Source organism: Mesoplodon densirostris, chromosome 3 (assembly GCF_025265405.1).
Source record: "Mesoplodon densirostris isolate mMesDen1 chromosome 3, mMesDen1 primary haplotype, whole genome shotgun sequence".
Taxonomy (NCBI): Eukaryota; Metazoa; Chordata; class Mammalia; order Artiodactyla; family Ziphiidae; genus Mesoplodon; species Mesoplodon densirostris.
The window spans coordinates 149412252-149431522 of NC_082663.1; the positions used below are offsets into that span (position 1 = coordinate 149412252).

The 19271-nt window shown below is 55.0% G+C and overlaps 1 protein-coding gene across 6 annotated transcripts in view; it reads right to left on the minus strand.

Annotated features, from left to right (window-relative positions):
• The window catches only part of UHRF1 (ubiquitin like with PHD and ring finger domains 1), a 33355-nt gene extending 15102 nt beyond the window's left edge, over positions 1-18253 (minus strand). Inside the window, exons 1-5 of one of the 6 annotated variants that reach the window (XM_060094411.1) lie at positions 18079-18253; positions 16610-16767; positions 7430-7702; positions 6663-6823; positions 4325-4540 (exon numbers count right to left, since the gene is read on the minus strand). In XM_060094411.1, the coding sequence (XP_059950394.1) occupies positions 4325-4540; positions 6663-6823; positions 7430-7702; positions 16610-16762 (803 nt within the window). In that variant the 5' untranslated portion in view covers positions 16763-16767; positions 18079-18253. Of the gene's footprint in view, positions 1-4324; positions 4541-6662; positions 6824-7429; positions 7703-16609; positions 16771-17420; positions 17535-18078 lie in introns of those variants that run through there. The other 5 variants (XM_060094410.1, XM_060094412.1, XM_060094409.1 and 2 more) reach the window with 5 other exon arrangements.
• Between the last annotated feature and the right edge of the window lie 1018 nt (positions 18254-19271).

A 19271-nucleotide genomic window follows, 5' to 3' on the forward strand; every position in this document is an offset into this window, starting at 1 on the left:
AGAGCCCGTGAACAGCTCCGCCTCTAATTGCATCAGAGAAGAGGCTTTTGCAGGGCACTGTGAACTCGATTAGCTACTCCCCTTGCAAATTCAAGTCCTACCAAATCAGGAACAAGGTGAAAACAACAGACAAACCAGAGTTTTATCACGCGATGCATTTGAGAGAATCATTTCTAACCTGCGGGTAGACAAGGCCCATTTAACAAGGCCCAACAGGCAAAAGCAATAAAGTAAGGCCTGATCAAAATACAGAATCTCCTCTAAGTTAAAACGACCCCAGGGATCATCTCACCACCTCCATCAGATCATCCCACCACCTACATCATCGGCAACCATCTAGGGAAAGCAAATGCAAGTCAGGTGTATAATTTCACACTGTCTGAGAACCACATTCAAAAAGTAAAAGCAGATGGAATCAATTTGAGGATGTTTTATGTAACCCAATGTATACAAAATATCATTTCAACATGTAATGAACATTAAGGAATTATTAACAAGCTAGTTTGCATTCTTTTTCAGCGCTAAATCTTTGAAATCCATTGTGCATTTTACACTCACGACGCATCTTAATGTGTCCTGGCCACATTTCAAGGACTAGGCAGCACGTGTGGCTCGTGGCTGTGAAGCCAGATGGGAAGGTCCAGATCTACCCACCAGTTCACAGGAAACACAGGGAGAGAGGAACAGAGGAAATGACACTGTGAGGATGCCGGTGGGAAATCCAGACTGTGCAGATTTTGTGGGACAAACAACCAGGCTTCCCCAACAAATAAATTAGTACGCCTGCCAATGCAGGGGACAAGGGTTTGAGCCCTGGTCCGGAAGGATCCCACATGCCGCAGAGCAACTAAGCCCATGCACCACAACTACTGAGCCTGTGCTCTAGAGCCCGCGAGCCACAACTACCGAGGCCCGCGTGCCTAGAGCCCGTGCTCTGCAACCATAGAGGCCACCACGGTGAGAAGCCCGTGCTCGCTGCAACCAGAGAAAAGCCCGCGCACAGCAGTGAAGACCCAACGCAGCCAAAAATAAAATAAATAAATTTTTTTTAAAAACAGAGAAATATCTGCCAACCTAACTGAAATCTGTGGACATTACTTAGATCTTAAACAAATAATTTTAAAAAAGAGTGAGCTAATTGGAAGGCTGAACAATGACTGGCTATATGTTAAGAAATTAGTTAATTTTTATGTTGTAATAATAGCATTAAAACTATGTCCCTTTAAAAGAGTCATTTTGAAGAAATATACTTGAAAATATTAACAGATACAATGAGTCGATGCTTGGGAGTTACTTCAATATAACGGCGGTGGTCATAATCTCAGATGAAGGAAAATTAAAAGAATTCATTGCTAGCCAACACACCTTTATAGAATAATGAAGGAAGTTCTTCAAATAGATAGGAAATTAAAAAGGAAAGCATCTTGGAGGAAAAAGAAGGAAGAAAGAATAGAAAGAGCAGAAATATGGGTCCATACAATAAATTATGCTCCTTACAGCTTTTCTAAATCATATATGATGATTGAAATAAAAACCATAACACCATCTGATGCTCAAGACAGTGACTATAAAGGAATGTGAATGGAAGAAAGATTTCCACACTTCCCTCAAAGTGGGAAAAGATACCAGTATGTCACACGTTTATATGGGAAAATCCAGAGAAACCACTAAGAAAACCGTATAAAGCAATACACTCCAAAAGACCATCAATAAATCAAGATAAACTCCTAAAAAATGCTTACATAACCCACAGGAAGGACAGAAAAAGAGCAACAGGAAAAAGAAACAGAGAAAACAAATAGAAAACAAATAACAAAATGGCAGGCTCAAGCCCTAACATACTAATAATTACCTTAAATGTAAATGGTCTAAATACAACTGACCCTTGACCAACATGAATTTGAACTGCACGAATCCAGTTATAGGCAGATTTTTTTCAATAGTAAATATGGCAGTACCACACAATCCCCAGTCGGTTGAATCCTCAGATGCGGAACCACGGATACAATGAACCGCAGAGATGGAAGGCAGACTGTAAGTTAATGCTCAGGTTCTTATTAACTGCACAGGGGTCAGCATCTGTAATCCCCGAGTTGTTCAAGGGTCAATAATGTATGCCAAGTGGGACTTCCCTGGTGGTCCAGTAGTTAAGACTCTGGCTTCCACTGCAGGGGGCACAGGTTCGATCCCTGGTCAGGGAACTAGATCCCACACGCATGCCACAACTAAGAGTCCACAGGCCTCAACTAAGAAGTCCGCACGCCACAACTAAACGATCCCGCATGCCACAACTAAGACCCAGCACAGCCAAAATAAATAATAAATGTTTAAAAATAAATAAATAACTAAATGTTTATAGCAGACCTACAATAATCTAAGTTGCTACCTCAAAGAAAAAAAAAAAAAAAACTAGAAAAAGAAAAGCAAAATCAACCCAAAGAAAGGAGAAGGGAGAAAATTACAAAGATGAGACCAGGGAATTCCCTGGTGGTCCGGTCCAGTCCAGTGGTTAGGACTCCGCACTTGCACTGCAGGGGGCATGGGTTCGATCCCTGGTCGGGAAGCTAAGATCCCACAGGCTGCAGCCATAACTAACTAACTACATAAATAAAAATATTAAAGGAAAAAAAAGAGCAGAAATCAAAGAAATGGAAAACAAGAAAACATAAAAAAGAAACAAAACAAAAAGCAGGTTACTTCTTAACAATCACATCACTGTACCAGGGCCGAGCCCTGGGCCCTTGCCCCTCAACGCCCCTATCGGCCTCCTCCCTGGTCTCCCTGCCGCTATGCTGCCCCCTGCAGTCCATTCCCAGCTCGGCTGCCCGAGTGATGATTCCTAATCATAGGTCGAAGCCTGTGGCTCCAGTGCTTTCAGCTCTGATGGCTGCCAGCAACAGAGAATACACACCACCGGTTCCACACCACTCCCGGCCATGCCCTGAATGCTTCCTTCCTCCCTTCTCTCCCTCCACTCCAGCCCACTGGCCTCCTCGCAATGCCACAAATGCACCAGGAACGGTCCTGCCCCAGGGCCTTTGCACTTGCTGTACCTATGCTCAGGACACTGTTGCCCCAGTAATCACGTCTATATACAATACATACAATGGAGTATTACTCAGCCACCAAAAAAGACGTTCATCACGAAACATGGATGAGCCTTGAGAACATTATACTCGGTGAAAAAAGCCAGACACAAAAGGACAAGTCCTGTGTGATCCCACTCATAGGAGGTGCCTAGAGTCATCACATCCATAGAGACAGGAAGTAGATGGTGGGGGCTGGGGGCTGGGGGAGGGGCTGGGGAGTCAGTGTTTCCTGGGGACAGAGTTTCAGTTTGGGAAGATGAGAAAGTTCTGGAGATGGATGGTGGGGATGGTTGTCCAGCAATACATATGTACTTAATGCCACCAAGCTGTGCACTTAAAAACGGGTAAGATGATAAGTTTTCTACACACACAGAGGCAAGGAAGAACAGGGCTCAGCAAACATTTTCTGCAAAGGGCCAGATGGTAAATATTATCGGCTTTGTGGGCCACACGGTTTGTTTCACAGTTACCCAGCTGTCCTCTCGGTATCCTTCTAACACTGAGCAGCCACAGTGATTCAGTGAACAGATGGGCGTGGCCTGGTGCCAATAAAACTTTATTTGCCAATCAGGGGCGGGGCCGGCTCCGGCCTGCGGCCAGCAGCCTGCTGATCCTTGATGTGAAGGGCACCTCCATGTGGGTGTATGTAGTTCGGTGTACGTTCACGCCTGTTTGTGCACAGAGTAGCCCTGGAAGGTGCCGGGAACCATCATGTCTCCAGAAAGAGGAGAACCAGGTGACCAGGGGACAGAAGAGAAGGGAGAATATTAACTGTGTGGCCTTCAGTACTTTCTGAATTTTGCCCCTTTTAGACTTTTCACCTGTTTGCCAAATTCAAAACGACAAACAAAAGAGAACAAGGAAGGGTTTCCCTGGTGGCGCAGTGGTTGAGAGTCCGCCTGCCAATGCAGGGGACACGGGTTCGTGCCCCGGTCCGGGAAGATCCCACATGCCACGGAGCGGCTGGGCCCGTGAGCCACGGCCGCTGAGCCTGCGCGTCCGGAGCCTGTGCTCCGCAACGGGAAAGGCCACAACAGTGAGAGGCCCGCATATGGCAAAAAAAAAAAAAAAAAAGAGAACAAGGAAGCTTGAAATCTCTGCCTGGGGCCCAGAGACAGTTCCCTAGGCGGGGTGAGCAGGTGGGGCGTGGAGACCCAGAGAGGAGGCAGAGACCAGGCGGAGGCCAGGCAGAGGCTGGGTGGAGGCCAGGCAGAGGCCGGCAGGCACTGACTCACCCGATCCTGACGTTGGCGTGCAGCTCCCGCACCGTCCGGGTCTCACGTTTCCGCAGGATCTCCGCGTCGTACCAGAAGCCGCGATCCTTGGGGTTGTCAGGGTTGTAGTTGACCATGACCATCTGGCCCACCTCCAGGTCCTGCCATTTGATGATGTGTCGGGCGCGAGCCCGGACGTTCTGTGAGTTCATCTGCACCACTCCGTTCTCCGGGTAGCTGGGGGAGGGGGGGAAAGCCCCACGCTCAGACCCCAGGTGCCAGGGGACCTCACTCCCTTGACGAGAGAGAGAAGCCAGGCAGAGAGGGCCGCCTGGTATACAGGTTTGGGTTGTGCTCATCACAGCAGCCTGGAAAGCCCCCTCCCCATGATCTCATTTGCTGGTGTCAAAAACACACAGCTAGAATGACACGTTCCAATTACAGGTGTTGTGGGTTGAACTACATCCTCTAAAAACCTATGTTATGATTCCAACCCCTGGCACCTTGGAGTGGGACCTAATTTGGAAATAGGGTCGTTGCAGATATAAGGAGTTCAGATGACGTCCTAATAGAGTGGCCCTAAACCTAGTGACTGATGTCCTTACAAGAAGAGAGGATGAGACGCAGACAGAGAACGACACAGGAAGAGGAGGCAGAGGCTGGCGGGATGTGGCCACAAGCCAAGGACTGCCGGTCCCACCAGAAGCTGGAAGAGGCAGCAAGGATTCTCCCCTTCAGGTTCCAGAAGATTCACAGCCCTGTCACCACCTTAGTTTTGGACTTCTGGCCTCCAGGACTGTGAGAGAATAAACTGCCAGAGCAATGCTAGTGGTACTTTATTACAGCAGCCATAGGAAACTAAGACAGCAGGAAATGCGGGGAGGGAAGAACTTAACTTCTTCCACATACATGTGTTGAAAGTGATTTTTGTAAAGGGATGTACATTATTTCGTTTATGTAAATACAACATACTAGAGATTAGAAAATGATAGGAAGTCATTATTCTGGATATGCAGGAATATTCCAGCAGCCTCAAAAAAGGCATAAAATAATTGAGCTAAAAGTAGCATATTCCATTAGCAACAGAGTTAAGCCTCAGCTGTGAGGGGGACAACCCCACATCTATGGAGACTAGCTCTATAGCCTGGTACTCATTATGTTTGCTAATAAACCACCAAGTACAAGGGCTGCCCAGCTTTTCCTGTGAAGGACCAGACAGTCAATATTTTCGGCTTTGTCATCGGTAGGTGTCTGTTGTGAATATTCAACTCGGCTGCTATTACCACGAGAGCAGTCACAGACAAGGTGTAAACGAATGGGTATTGGTGTGTTTCAATAAAGCTTTATTTACAAAAACAGGCTGTGGGCCAGATTTGGTCTGAGAACTAGAGTTTGCAACCCCTGACCAAGAGGATGGGAATGTTGCAAAAACTGTGATTCGCTCATCCAATTACTCCCATAATTCTTAGAGTTAAGCTTAGGATGTGCCAGAAACCGATGTAGACAGCAGGGACCGAGCAGAGAACCACAGAATGTGAGCTCCCTGTAGGCAGACATGCTTGCCCTCTGTTAGGTACTGAACTGTATCCCCCAAATTCATACACTGAAGCCCTAACACCCAATGTGACTGTATATGGAGACAGGGCCTTTAGGGGGTGTCATCAAAGTTAAATGAGGTAAAAAAGGCAGGGCCCTAATCTAAGGGGATTGGTGTCCTTATCAGAGGATCAGAGGAGGAAAAGATACCAGAGCTCGCTCTCTCTCTCTCTCCCCCCACCCCCGTGCACACAGAGAAAAGGCCATGTGAGGATGCAGTGAGAAGACAGCCGTCTACAAGCCAGGAAGAGAGCCCTCACTGGAAACTAACCCTGACAGCACACTGATCTTGGGACTCTCAGCCTCCAGAACCGTGAGAAAATAAACGTCTGAGGTTGAAGCCACTCAGCCTGTGCTACGGTATGTTGTTACAGCTGCCAGAGCCCACTCAGACACCCTCTGTGTTCACAGACAGGAATCCCCCATGCCTATCGCAGGGCCTGGCACACAGTGAGTGCTCCATAAGTACTGTGTATTCCGGCGAAGGAGAGAGAGGACACCGAAGATGGTTTCACACAGTGCTATGTGGTATGAAGAAGATGGCACAGGAAACAGGGAGTGCAACCCTGAGGAGACGACTGGGCAGGGTTCTCCGACGAGGTCCCCCCGATGCTGGTCCTCAGGGTGGGGGGGCCTCTGTGTGGTTTGGGAGCACGAGGGTGGGGTCTTGGATCCCGATCATCACCTCCAAGGCAGTTCCAAACTCCAGGTCCCACGTCCATGGAGCCGCCACCCCAGGCCCCCCTGCCCCGCAGATACTCACTCGTCGTATTTCACATGATAGACGATGTCGTCCTCCGGCTTCGGGCTGGAGGTGGAGCTGCAGGGCTCATCCTGGGCCGGCACCTTCCTCGTCACCCTGATGACCTTGGCCTCAAACCACGCGCCCATGTTCGTGTCCCTCGCGTCCACGTACTCGCCAGCCTGCGGGGGCAGAGAGCTCTCACTTGGCCCAGGGTAGGGATGCCTGACGAGCAAACCGCCAAGAGCCTGCTTTGGTTCCTGGGCCCGGATGCTTCTCACTGTGGCACTGAGGACACGGGGCCTGGGTCGTTCTCCAGAGGGAGGCGGTCCCGGGCCCTGCGGGGGTCGGAGCAGCATCCCCGGCCCCACCCACTCGATGCCAGGCGACCCCCAGTCATGACAACCACAGATGTCCCCAGGTACCGCCCAGTGTCCCTGGGGGCAGAGCACCCCTGCCGCGTGGCCCAGGGAGGCCAGAGCTGCCCATCTTTCCACAGAAGCTGGGAATCCAGATCCTTCCGTGAAACGCCATCATCTTAGGGGGAGGATGGCAGCGGATGAGGACTTCGTCAGCCCCTGCGAGGACCACAGGGAAGACACCCACAGGCCCGGACATGGGATTCTACTTTAGGGGTTACGAAGGAATCCCTGAGGACCTATGTTTCCGCCAAGGAACCCTGGGGAGATGGTCACAACAGGACAGGGGTGCCCAGCCTCGGGGAGCTCCCGGGATACAGACGCCAACCGGGCGGAGCCCACCGACCCCGGCCTCCGCAGGAGCCCCACCTTGTAGAGGCCCAGCTCCGTCTCATCCCACTCATCCTCGTCGGCCTTCCCTTCCGGCTCGGCCGCGGCCTCGCCACTGTTGGAGGACTTGTCAGACTCGCTCTGGGCCAGGCAGCAGCCGGAGTCCGTGTCGGAGAGTTCAGAGTCCCTCTCCTTGCTGCCCCCGGTGCCACCGCCGCTGGGGGCAGGCAGCACGAGGCTCTGCCGGACCAGCAGCTGGATGGTGTCGTTCAGGCGGACGTCGTAGTCAAACAGCGTGTGGCCGTCCTCCATCTGCAGGGACACGGGACTAGGTCAGCAGACGCAGAGAGCTCACCATGGGCGAAGGACCGCACCAGCCCTCGCGGAGGCCCCGCCCTGGAACAGACCACCGGCAAGTGAAGCCTGCCCACGCCCCGGGGTGCCCACTGACCCCTTCCTCGGGGTCCCCAGGCCCTCTCAAGTGAGGACGGCTGCTGCCAGTCGGGGAACGTTGCCCGGGAGCACACCGCCTAACCCCGCTGTGCCGTGGCTACGCATCGGGTATCAGGGGTGGTGTTAATACTTTATGTGCTCTGGAACTTCTGTTACAGTAAACACGCATCACCTGTACCCCTGGCTCTCAATCGAGGGTGATCCTGCCCCCAGGGGACGTTGGGCGATGCCTTAGGGACATTTTTGGTTGTCATGACGGGGTTGGGGGCACTAAGGATCCCCAGGACGGCCCCCACAGAGAATGACCTGCCCTGATGTTCGCAGTGCCGGGGAGGGCGAGGCGGGGGAAGCTGGCCTGCGTGAACCAAAGGGTGGGTGCCCCGTGACATCCATCAGGTGCCTTATAAGGCTCTAGCTCCAACCTCATCCACTCAGGCCGCCTCTCTATTAACTCCTTTGTGCTAATGAATTCCACCCACACTAGTCACTGGCTGATGGGGAGCTGGGGAGCCGGGGCGCCGGCAGGGCTCTACAATCTGCACCAGGCGTGACTCATCAGGTGTGTGAAGGAGTTTGTCTTCTGAGCTACATCTCTAGGGCGCCCCTAGGACACAAAAGTCTTTGTACTGGGGCTTTTATTAGAAACTGCCCCAGGGCACTCTACCAACACCCAACGAGGACCCTCAGCCTCCAGAAGACCCTAAGGCAGGCTCTGCTGACCTCTGGTGATCACTCTATGTTGGGGGGGGGCCCTCATGGACACCGCAGGGGGTGAAGGCTGAGCAGCACCCCTGCCCCACCCCCTGGATGCTGGGAGCACCCCCCCACCCCAGTCGTGACCACCAACTGATGGCCTCAGACATCACCCAGTGTCCCCAGGCAGAACAACCTGGCTCAGAAGCGGTGCCCTAAAGGAAGGAAGAACACACAAAAGATCGACTTTCCCTCCTTCCCACTTTTTAACCCAAAGCTGGTGGTTCAAAGGGCTGATTGCCATTAATATGCAAACAGCACCCGGGGTCACAGGGAAGACAAGTTCCAGGGCACTCGCTGCAGTAGTTGTTAATCCTTATTCATCTTATTCATTGCTAACCTGAGAATCAGATGGCTGATTGACCCCTCTTCCGGAGAAAGGCACATCTGAACACACCAACACTTGGCTGCAGCTGCAGGGGCCACCAGGGTCCCTCCAAAGCCCACCCTGGACATCCGGGCCCACGCTACCTGTTTACCTGGAGACCAGCAAGAGCCTCCAATGTGCCCACCACTGCCCAGATGTCAGAGGGGGCCAGGGAGTGAGAAAGCGCCAGCCCTCCAACACGGGGCCGACCCAGGACAGCCGTGACAGCGGGGAGAGATGACACGTGTGGTCACAGCAGCATGACGCACAGAAGACCAAGGGTGGAGCAACCCATTGACGGACGAATGGATCAACACAGTGTGGCCATCCTCCCTAAAAAGGGGTGAAGCACTGACACTTGCTACACTGTGGATGGACCCTGAGAACACGATGCTCAGAGACAGAAGCCAGACACCAAAGGCCAAATACTGCCAGAATCCACGGATAGGATGTCCCTAGAGGAATCAAACAGAAATTGGACTCGCGGTGGCCACGGGCTGGGGCGGGGCGGGGGGGTGGGTAAGGGAGTGATCAATAAACGGTGCAGGACTTTCTTTGAAGGTGATGAAAATGTCCCCAAATTGACTGTGGTGATGGTTCAAGGCCCCGTGAATACGCTGAAAACCAGGGAATTGCACACTTTAAATGGGTACATTGTATGGTATGCAAATTATATCCCAATAAAGATTTTTTTTTTTAAGAAGAATTTGAAAAGGCTACAGACTGTATGATGCCAACTATAAGACGTTCTGGAAGAGGCACGACTATGGAGACATTAAAAGGATGAGCGGGGCTTCCCTGGTGGCGCAGTGGTTGAGAGTCCGCCTGCCGATGCAGGGGATACGGGTTCGTGCCCCGGTCTGGGAAGATCCCACATGCCGCGGAGCGGCTGGGCCCGTGAGCCATGGCCGCTGGGCCTGTGCTCCGCAATGGGGGAGAGGCCACAACAGTGAGAGGCCCGCGTACAGCAAAAAAAAAAAAAAAAAAAAAAAAAAAAAAAAAGGATGAGCGGCGGCCAGGAGGTGGAGGGAGGGAGGGAGGGAGGGAGGGACGAACAGGCGAAACCCAGAGGCTTTTTAGGGCAGTGACACTACTCTCTATGACACCATAACGGATACACATCATTACACATTTGTCCAAACCCACAGAGTGTACAACACCAAGAGTGAACCCAAATGTAATCTATGGACTCTGGGTGATGTTAATACGTCAACATAGGTTTATCAGTTGTACCAAATGCACCATCTGGTGAGAGACAGGTGTGCACAGTGGGCGGGGGGGCGGGCAGGGCAGGGGGTATATGGGCAATCTCTGTACCTTCCTCTTAATTCTGCTGTGAACCTAAAACTGCTCTAAAAATATGAAGTTTGTTAATTTCTAAAAAAAAAAAAAAAAAAGATGGACAAAATAAAATAGATGGAGAAAGACAAGTGTCTCCAGCACCACTATCGTAAGGAAACCAGCAGAGTAAACCAAATGTCATTAAAAACGATGACAGGATGCAGGCACCCGGTGCCCAGTGCCTCCACAGCTAGGGAGACACCCCTCAGCACTGTGGACATTCGGGGCCGGTCATCCTCTTTGTGGGGCCATCCTGTGCACCATGGGGTGTGGAGCAGCCTCCCTGGCCCCATCCACTCGATGCCAGGAGCAGCCTCCCAGTCGTGACAACCACAGACGTCCCCAGACACCGCCCAGTGTCCCCAGCGGGGCCGCACGGCCCCTGGTGAGAACCACTGAGCTAGAGGCCCTCAGGTGGGCACCGGAGGGACAGGTAGCCCAGCGCCCACTATGCTCACGGCAGCATCGTTTGCAAGCAAAACCGTAACTCATTCCTACCAAGGCATGTTACACAGCTGCGTGTGACAGTTAAACGCAGGAGAATAGATGCGTCTACCACACACGTCAAGGGAGGGAGGATGGTTTCAGAGAGTGGGAAATAAACGGAAGCACCCGGACGGGGCGGGGGGTGGGGTGGGGGGGCCGCGGAGAGGAGAGCCGGGGCCAGGGAGGGAGGGCGGTCGGGCTTCTGTTTTGCAAGGAGCACTGGAACGGAGATCAAGCAGGAGATGGGGCAGCAGAGCAAAGGGGGGAAGCGGAATGCACCAGAATGGCAGCGGGGCTGTGCAGGGAGCAGCGGTGGTCAGGACCGGGCCAAGGACCTGCGGCTAAAGACGGGGGTGGGGGAGGAATCCTGAGGGAGCCGTGGAGGAGCCGGGTTGCATACCCAATCGTCTCCTCTCTCCCAGCATTTTCTACCCACGATGCCAGCCCCACACGTCTGTGACGGGTCTGAGAGCCAGAGAGACAAGAGGCACTCACACCCGCACACCCGCACACACACACACTCCCCCTCCCAGTGCAAGGGCACAGAGGATAGAGGCACAAGCAGGGTGGGCTGGGTACGGAAGGGGCCACGCGCTGGGCCAGGCTGGCCCCGGGCTCTGCCTACAGGACAGAATGCACGGGCTGGTCTGACTGCTTCCTGGGACCACCTCTGGAACATTCCAGAAGGGCCCCGCAGTGGGCAGGAAGGCGCTCGCACAACCGCTTGCCATGGTGAGAGGGTGTGTGTCGGGTGCCGCTCTGGCCCGAAGCTGTGCACAGCTGGTCGGTAAGTGCAGGGGGGGAGGGCTGGCCCCAGGCAAGGGGACCAAATGTGCGGAGTCTAGGTTCCTACTAAGACGTTAAAACTCCAACTGAGGCTACAGGCATTAATAAAAGCTGCGCAGAGTGAATGACAGGCGAGCTGTACCTGAGGTTGCAGGTTCTCACGTTAAAATTAAACGTGCGGTTAAAATCCTGCATAACCAAAATTCCAGGTGAAAATCCCTTAAACTGCCTGTAGTAAAACATATACACATGGTTTGGGGCAGGTGACCCTGCTAGGCAGATTCAGGTGTAAAGGCAAAGCCGCCCAGGGCATTTAGATCACATCCCTCTCTTTTAATCAGGAAGCTTCCCGGACATTGGGAATTCTGGGCACACGCGTGGCACAAAGTGAAATAAAACACAGAGACCGCCCGAAGCCTGGATTCAAAGCTCACCACAGTGACGCTTCCGGCTCACTTTCTGCCCCCTTGGGGCATTTTGTGGGGATACTTTTCAGGCGCTGATTGCTGCCCAGAGGCAAAGAGCACAGGCTATAAACACCCCTGGGCTTGGCAAGGGGTGGTTCTCCTGCAGGCTTAGAGGCGGCCATTAGGAGCAGTGGAGGGTGTAAACCAGACCGCAGGCCCCCGATGAGGGCGCGTGAGCTCCAGGCCGAGATGGACCTCCGGCCAGAGGAGGGCAGGGGGCTCTGTAACGCCCGATGGCCGGGCTCGGGCTGGGAGAGAAAGCAATTGAGACACCACGCAGCCTGCCTCCCGTCCTGGGGCTACGGCCCCAGCCCACACCTTCCCATCTAGGCCTCGAGGCCTCCGCAGCAACCTGGGGTTCAGGCCAGACAGACTGATGGATGGACAGAGAGGGGAGGGAAGAAAAGGCACGAAGCAGGATCCCAGCCGTGGCACAGGGGCACATTTCTCACCAGGGCGGGGTGGTGGTGTCGGGGCGGGGGGGACACTACACAGAGGCACAACCCTCTCTGACCCTCTCTTCACGTCCCAGCCCATCCACGGGTAGGTCCTGACAAGTGAACTCTGCTCTCTGACCCCGCCAGGCCACAGCCGAGGCTATGCCCTGGAGTGGCATTTCGGGGGTCTGCAAGGCCTAGGCTATCTATCGTGTGGTGACATTGTGATGTCACTGGCCATCTTCGGCCTCCAGATCCTGCAGGGGTACCAAAGCCTGTGCCTAAGGGAACGTGCCCTCATGTTCTCTCGAGCTGTGAACTTTTCTCAGCTTCCAATTTCTAATAGGATAAAAAACGACAAGACACGGTGAACGTCCACAACACTCTTTGGGGTCCTCTATCGCTTTGGAGAGTGGAAAGGGGTCCTCAGTCCAAACAGCGTGAGCATCCGTGCCCTGGAGAGAGACGCGGTCCAGCACATCCCACATGCCGCTCTGCGGCATGTGGGATCTTCCTGGACAGGGGCACGAACGCAGGCGGACTCTCAACCACTGCGCCACCAGGGAAGCCTGCAGCTGTCCCTGTTTTGTAAATAAAGTTCTACTACGACCTGATCGGAACACACCCATTCATTTGCCCTCGGTGTTCAGTTCAGGACTTTCGATGGCAGAGGTGAGCAGACAGACCGCACAGCCCACATTACCACTGGGTCCTTAACAGAAAGGGTTTGCTAATCTCTGACCTGGAGGGCATGTCTCCAGCCAGGAAGGAGGTCTGGGGGTGGGGAGGAAGGGACCCTCCCTCATGCAGCCCAGCCGGAAGGACAGGTCTCCAGGAGGAGACTGTCTTATTTGCCGCCTAACCCTGTCCTTTGGGAAAACGGGCTGACATTCAGGAAAAGCCAATCCAGCAGGGACATCTGGTGAGGCACTGTGACATGAGTGACCCTCCAAAGGCCATTCCTAGGATGCCATTTCACCTGATCTTTCAGACTGCTTTCCTTAAGTAAATTACCTACTAAATCATCAGTTCTCAACTGGGGACAATTTTGCCCCCAGGGAGCACTTGGCAACATCTGGGGACTTTGTGATCTTTTATGACTGGGGGAGGGCCCCTGGCATCAAGTGGGTTAGACCAGGGAGGCTGCTCCACACCCCACAGCGCCCAGGACGGCCCCCCAACGGAGGATGATCTGGCCCTGATGTCAGCAGTGCCCAGGGGAAGGCCCTGAACCAAATGATTTATTGCTCCTTTACCGTGAACCAGGCGCGGAGCTCAAACACCAGCCCCCTCCCCGCACATCCCTGCATCCATGACCCTCACTGAATTCTCACCGTGCACATGTGGTGGGTCCGCAATTAGCCCCACCTGATGGGAAAGCACAGAGACTGTCCCTGGCCAGAGACACTTGGCCAGGGCACTTGGGAAGATTAAGCGCAACCACTGTACCTGACTGCGTTAAAGGCACCACAAACGACAGCTACTGCTATTTTTCCGGGCAGCCAAAAAAAAAAAGAGGCGCCAGATGCCTCTTGCCTTTGCCCAGGCTGGGCCCGCCGCCTGGCGTCCCTTCCCCCATTCGGCTCCCTGCATTTCCGCCAATTAAGTGACATAACCGCCAACCTATTCAGCCTAAGCAAGCCGCCACGAAACCCTCCCATATCCTGAAGAAAGACTCAACTCTTGTTCTGCTTTACTGGCTCCGTCGACCTCACTGCAGACCTTGGACTGAGATGCCATTTCTTTATAAAGGAAAAACAAAAGAAGGGAAAGGATCTCGAACACTCTCTAGAACATTCCGTAAAAACAACAGCTCTCTTGCACCCGCTGGAAATTGCACTGCTTCCTATCATGATTAGCCCAGTCTGTTTGTAGACCTGACTTGCTTCAAGGTGCTATTGCTGGGTGCCTTTGTTCCCCACCCTCCTGGCACTGTCCACACCTCCTGTGAGGCTGGGCCACTTCCTGGTCGCGGAACCTTGGGGAAATTGCATCACGGCTGAGGCCTGGCCTCCTTACCCGGAAGACAGAACCGGCTACGCATCGGCCCGCTGAGCGGGCTGAACGCAGAGTGAGCGCAGGGAAGGGGGTGAGCAGCAGTTAGAGGTCCCGTGGGAACGTGGAACCTTCTGAGAACTTCAAAAGCTGTGCTGCGAGAAGAAAGGCAGGGTTCAGAGCTGTCTCTCAGCGCCGATATACTGATGAGAGGCACAATGCTTATCATCACACTTTTTAACTCACACAGACGTTTCGAAGGCTTTCATAAGCCTTCATGTGGATCACCTATTATGTTCCTGATGCAGGGAGACAGCGGTTTGGTTACATGAGTGTAGACATTTGTCAAAACTCCAAAAAGTCCACTTAAGACGTGTCTCTCACTATATGCAAATTACATCTAAAGAAACAAGAACCACAAACAAACACTGTACTCTAGTTAAGGACAGGCAATGATGAAGGGTTTAGGGGGTGACGTGAACCAGTGCCTGGAACTTTCTCTGCAATGCATCCCCCAAAATAAGATGGATTGGTGGACGGATAGAGGCAAGGAAGACAGCTGCAGTGATAAAGCAAACGTGGGAAATGTCAGTGCTAAAAGCCATGGGTAGGTGTTTAGGTGTTCATGGCTCTTTGAACTTTTCTGCATGTCTTTGAATGTAAAGATTAAAATGCACGGTGCCCAGCCCACCCAGAAATATCCACTGCCTCGTACTTAAGAGGACTCAATTCAACCCGCCTTTGGATGATGCCACGAACTGTTTAGCCGGTGCCCACAGGCGGTCTTCAGAAACTCGGTGGAAGGACCTTCTGCTGAACACAAAGACTGAGAGGCAAATCGAAATCAGTTTGGATGCTGCAAAAATGAGCCCCCGCTGCAGGAGAGGGGAGAGAAACAGCATCCCAGGGGAGCTCCACTCACAGCCCTGCCTTTTCTCCACCCGCGCCACGCACATGACCGCGGTCAAATCCCCGAGTTCGCCAGCTCGTCTTTCCCTCCCCAGGCGGGGCGCGTTAACTCAGATGCTTAAGACATTCAAGTCCTCGTATCTCGCACAGGAAGGAGGCTAAAGGTCTCGGAGGGCGCCTCGAGCCCAAGAAATTAATCATCAGGTCTCATTTCCAGGAGGCAGGCAGGATCCTCCCAGCCCCCAAAAAATCCTGGCCAGGCGGGGAGCATTTATTTTTCAATCTAGACACCAGATGGCGGCAGCACCCAGTTCAAAACGCGACAACAAAGTCAGAGCCCGACTGAACACTTTTAATCCCATGCGCTGTCTATGCCGAGGTCCCTACAGGCCACCCAACTCCAGGGTGGCCCCAGCAGATGGGAACAACACTTTCTGTCAGACCATCTCCCACTCAGGGAAATCCCACTCACAGCCTGGCCTGCCGTCCCCCTGCCCACGCACCAACAAGAATGGACCACCTCAGGGGCGCCACTAGAGAATATGTCCCCAAAGTGGGCAGCCCACAAACCAAGGGTGGCCATTTTCAATTGCTACAGGGGCTGGGGGTGGGGTGGGGGAATCTCGAAGAAAGGAAACCTAGGAGCAGGGCCAGCTGAGCCCGCGGAAAGCACAAACCCCTGATCAGGGGCGGCCCCGCTGCCGCCAGAGAGGAGGCCCAGAAGTGGCGGAAATTCCTGATTAGCAAGCGCCATCTCCGACTCTGAATAACCTGATCCAAATTTCTAGAAAACCCTGTGGGGGTCGAAAGCTAAATAGGTGCAGACCGTGGGCCATCAGTGTGCGTGTTTCAAAGAAAAACCTGGTCCCTTCCGTCCTAGCGTCTGAGTATTGATTCTAGGCTCTTCCTCGAATTCATCAGACCTCCATCGGCCACCTCCAATTTATTTTTTCTAGAAATTATTTTGAGGGGTGGGTCCAAAAAAATGCGGGGGTGGGTGGGCTGGGAGTTTAAAAGCCCCCAGACGCAACAGATTCGAGTGCCTGATGTGTCAGTCTAGGAGTCGAGAGCCTTTGTTCCTCGCTCAGACACTGGAGGTTTCTGTGGAGAAGCGGACCGGACGAGGGGGGGAAGAGTGTGTGTGCGGTGCCTGGATTGAGGCAAGAACAAAGGTGCTGGGCGGGCAGGCGGGCAAGCGGGCGGGCAGCCTGCAGGGCGTGTTTACCTGCTTGCCCCGGTAGAAAAGCCTCTGCAGGCCTGGCTCCACATGGAACAGCTCCTGGATCTTCTTCCTCAGCTCTTCCACTTTAGTCAGCCTGGACAAGGAGTCCACAGTGTGGGCCACCTTCCCATCCATGGTGCGAACCTGGATCCACATGGTGCCTGCTGGTGGTAGGAGGACAAGAGAGCAGGACCCCTCGGTCAGTTCTGCCGTCACCACCACCACCGGGCTGTGCCACACTCAGGTCATCCTTGCTATTACTGTCCAGACTGTGGACACCAGGCAACTCCTGGAACGCCTTCCCAGCCCCGTAATCCCCCTAGACTGCCACGGCTGGCCTGGGCCTGGCTGAGTGAATTAAGGAGTTAATGCATTAATGAGTAGCACCGGTTGAGGATTGAGGAAGGAGGGGAAATTAGCGGAGAGGAAAAAGCATCCTGGACCACTCAGTCAACCCACCCTGCCTTTCAGAGGGGAAAAAAAACCCACCAGCGTCCAGAGGAGGAAGGGGGACACAGCCAAACGGTCAGGAGCCGAGTTTGTTCATTCATCCATTCATTCATTCCCTGGATGAATACTGACGCAAGAGGAACCCAAAAGTCCGGCTCGGGTTGGAACTTCAGAAGTCCCAGGGAACTCAACTAAGTGTGACCGAAGAGGAAGGAGACCACCAGAGACCCGGGAGCTTGGGACCCCCGGTGCTCGCGGCCCCCCGCCGCCGCCCCCGCGCGCGTGCGCGACGCACCCGCCCCGCGGTGGCCATGGCAACCGGCCGCCCCGTCCCGGTCGCCCCCGCGCGCGCAGCGCTACTCACCTCGGCCCCACGGCTGTCCCGAGCTCCAGCCTGCGTTTCCCGGACCCCGACACACGGCCCCGGAGCCCCTCTTGTTCTCCCGCCCGCCCGCGCGGGCCAAGCCGGCGAGCCCACGCCCACCCCCACCGCCAGGACCTGCCGAGGGGCCCGCGCGCCAAGTCCCGCCCCCCTTCACTTGAGCCGCCTCGATCATTGGCTCCGCCGCGGCCGGCCGCCCCGCCCTGCTCGCTCCCCATTGGCCCAGACGCGCCCGGGGAACTAAGGGCGCGCGAAATCGGGCTCGGGCGCGACAATTGAATCGCGGGGCACCCCGCGCGCAGGCGCGGAGCCTGACATCCTCCCCCGCGGCTCGCCGGGCCCTCCCCCACCCAGCCGGCGCGACCCCCGCGGGGCGCCAGGGATGTTCCGCTCGCCCTTGCCCGAGCCCGGGCTGCCAGGGGCGACTCCTAAAGGCCGGCAGGCCTGGGGGCAGAGCCCGAGACCGCGTGTAGGGCAGCCCTGGCGCGGGAGACGCGTGCGCCCGTGCTGGCCGAGAGTCCCGGAAAGTTTTGCAAAGTCAAGGCGCCGGGTGCGCCGAGTCCTGCCCGCCCCCACCGCCCACCCGCGCCCTGGCCCGGGCTGGCACCCCAATCCGCCTGACTGCTCACGATCCACTCGCCTGATTGTGCGCCGGCCCTTCTGAGGATGGCAAAGGAACCGCGTGTGTGGCTGGGACCCCGCGCGGACGTGCGTGCGATCCCGAGGCCCCGGACAGCCACCACTGCCCGCTGCGCTGCCAGCTGCTCTGATTTTTTTCCCGCGAAAACTTGGCGTTTGGGAGTTGCGGGGCCACAGGAGGCCGCGCCGGGGGCGGGCGCCTGCCTGGTGATTGGCCGCCGCAGTGGCGGGAAGCGAGAAAGGGGGTGGGGGGCGCCCCCGCCTCTGTCCACCCCCCCCTCCGCCCAGCGGGCCACGGCCCCGCCCAGCCCTGCGCGCTCTGCTGGGCGCGCCCAGCGTGTAATGGGGTCGGGTGGCGGGACCTGAGTCCCCCCCACCATGGGTGCCCTTCAGGAGCCCTAGGGATACCCCGGGGGCAGGGGCCCCCAGCGTAGAGACCCCCGACCTCCTAAGTCCTTTGCTTCAGCCCCTCTCCCCAGGCATGCACTGACCAGTAGGGCAGAAAGGCGGGAATCAATGTCTAAATTCTGCAGGAGAATTTGGGGGAACTCCCCCAGGAGACCGCCTGCACCCGATGACGGGCCTCATCGCCCCAGCCTGATTTCCTAGCGTCAGGGCTCGCCAGCGCTCCCCACCCTACCCACCCGCAGGGCTTGTTTGCTGGTTTTTCCCGCCTCGTTTTCCCGCCTTCTCCGGGCTGTCCAGGCGGGCAGAGCTGCCCTCCCCCCTCCGCCCTGCCTGCTCTGCTCTGGCCAGTCTTGGCGGGCATACAGTGACCCATGCTAGACACCTACAAAGTGCCTGAACAGGGTGCTCAGAGCTGGGAGCGCAAGAGTGGGCAAGGTCGACCCTGTTGGTGGTCTCCCGGGACGTTACATTCTTATCTGGGGAGACCAGCAAGAAATGAATAAATAAAGCAAATCATTTCAGATACCGCACATGCAATGAAGACAGGACAAGAGCTGGAGAGTGACCAGCGGCCATATGGGGGGTGGGGAGAGAGGGTACTCTGGTTAGGGTGGAGAGGTGGGCCTGTCTGAGCAGATGACATTTGAGCTGAGATCTGAGATGAGAAACCAAGGACAGATGGGTCAAGGCGGGAAGAGCAAACTCAGAGGCCGGAAAAGGCTTAGCGATGGACGGAGAGCAGGGCAGACACAGCAAAGGGGAGGCAGGCGGGAGCTGAGGAGGTCA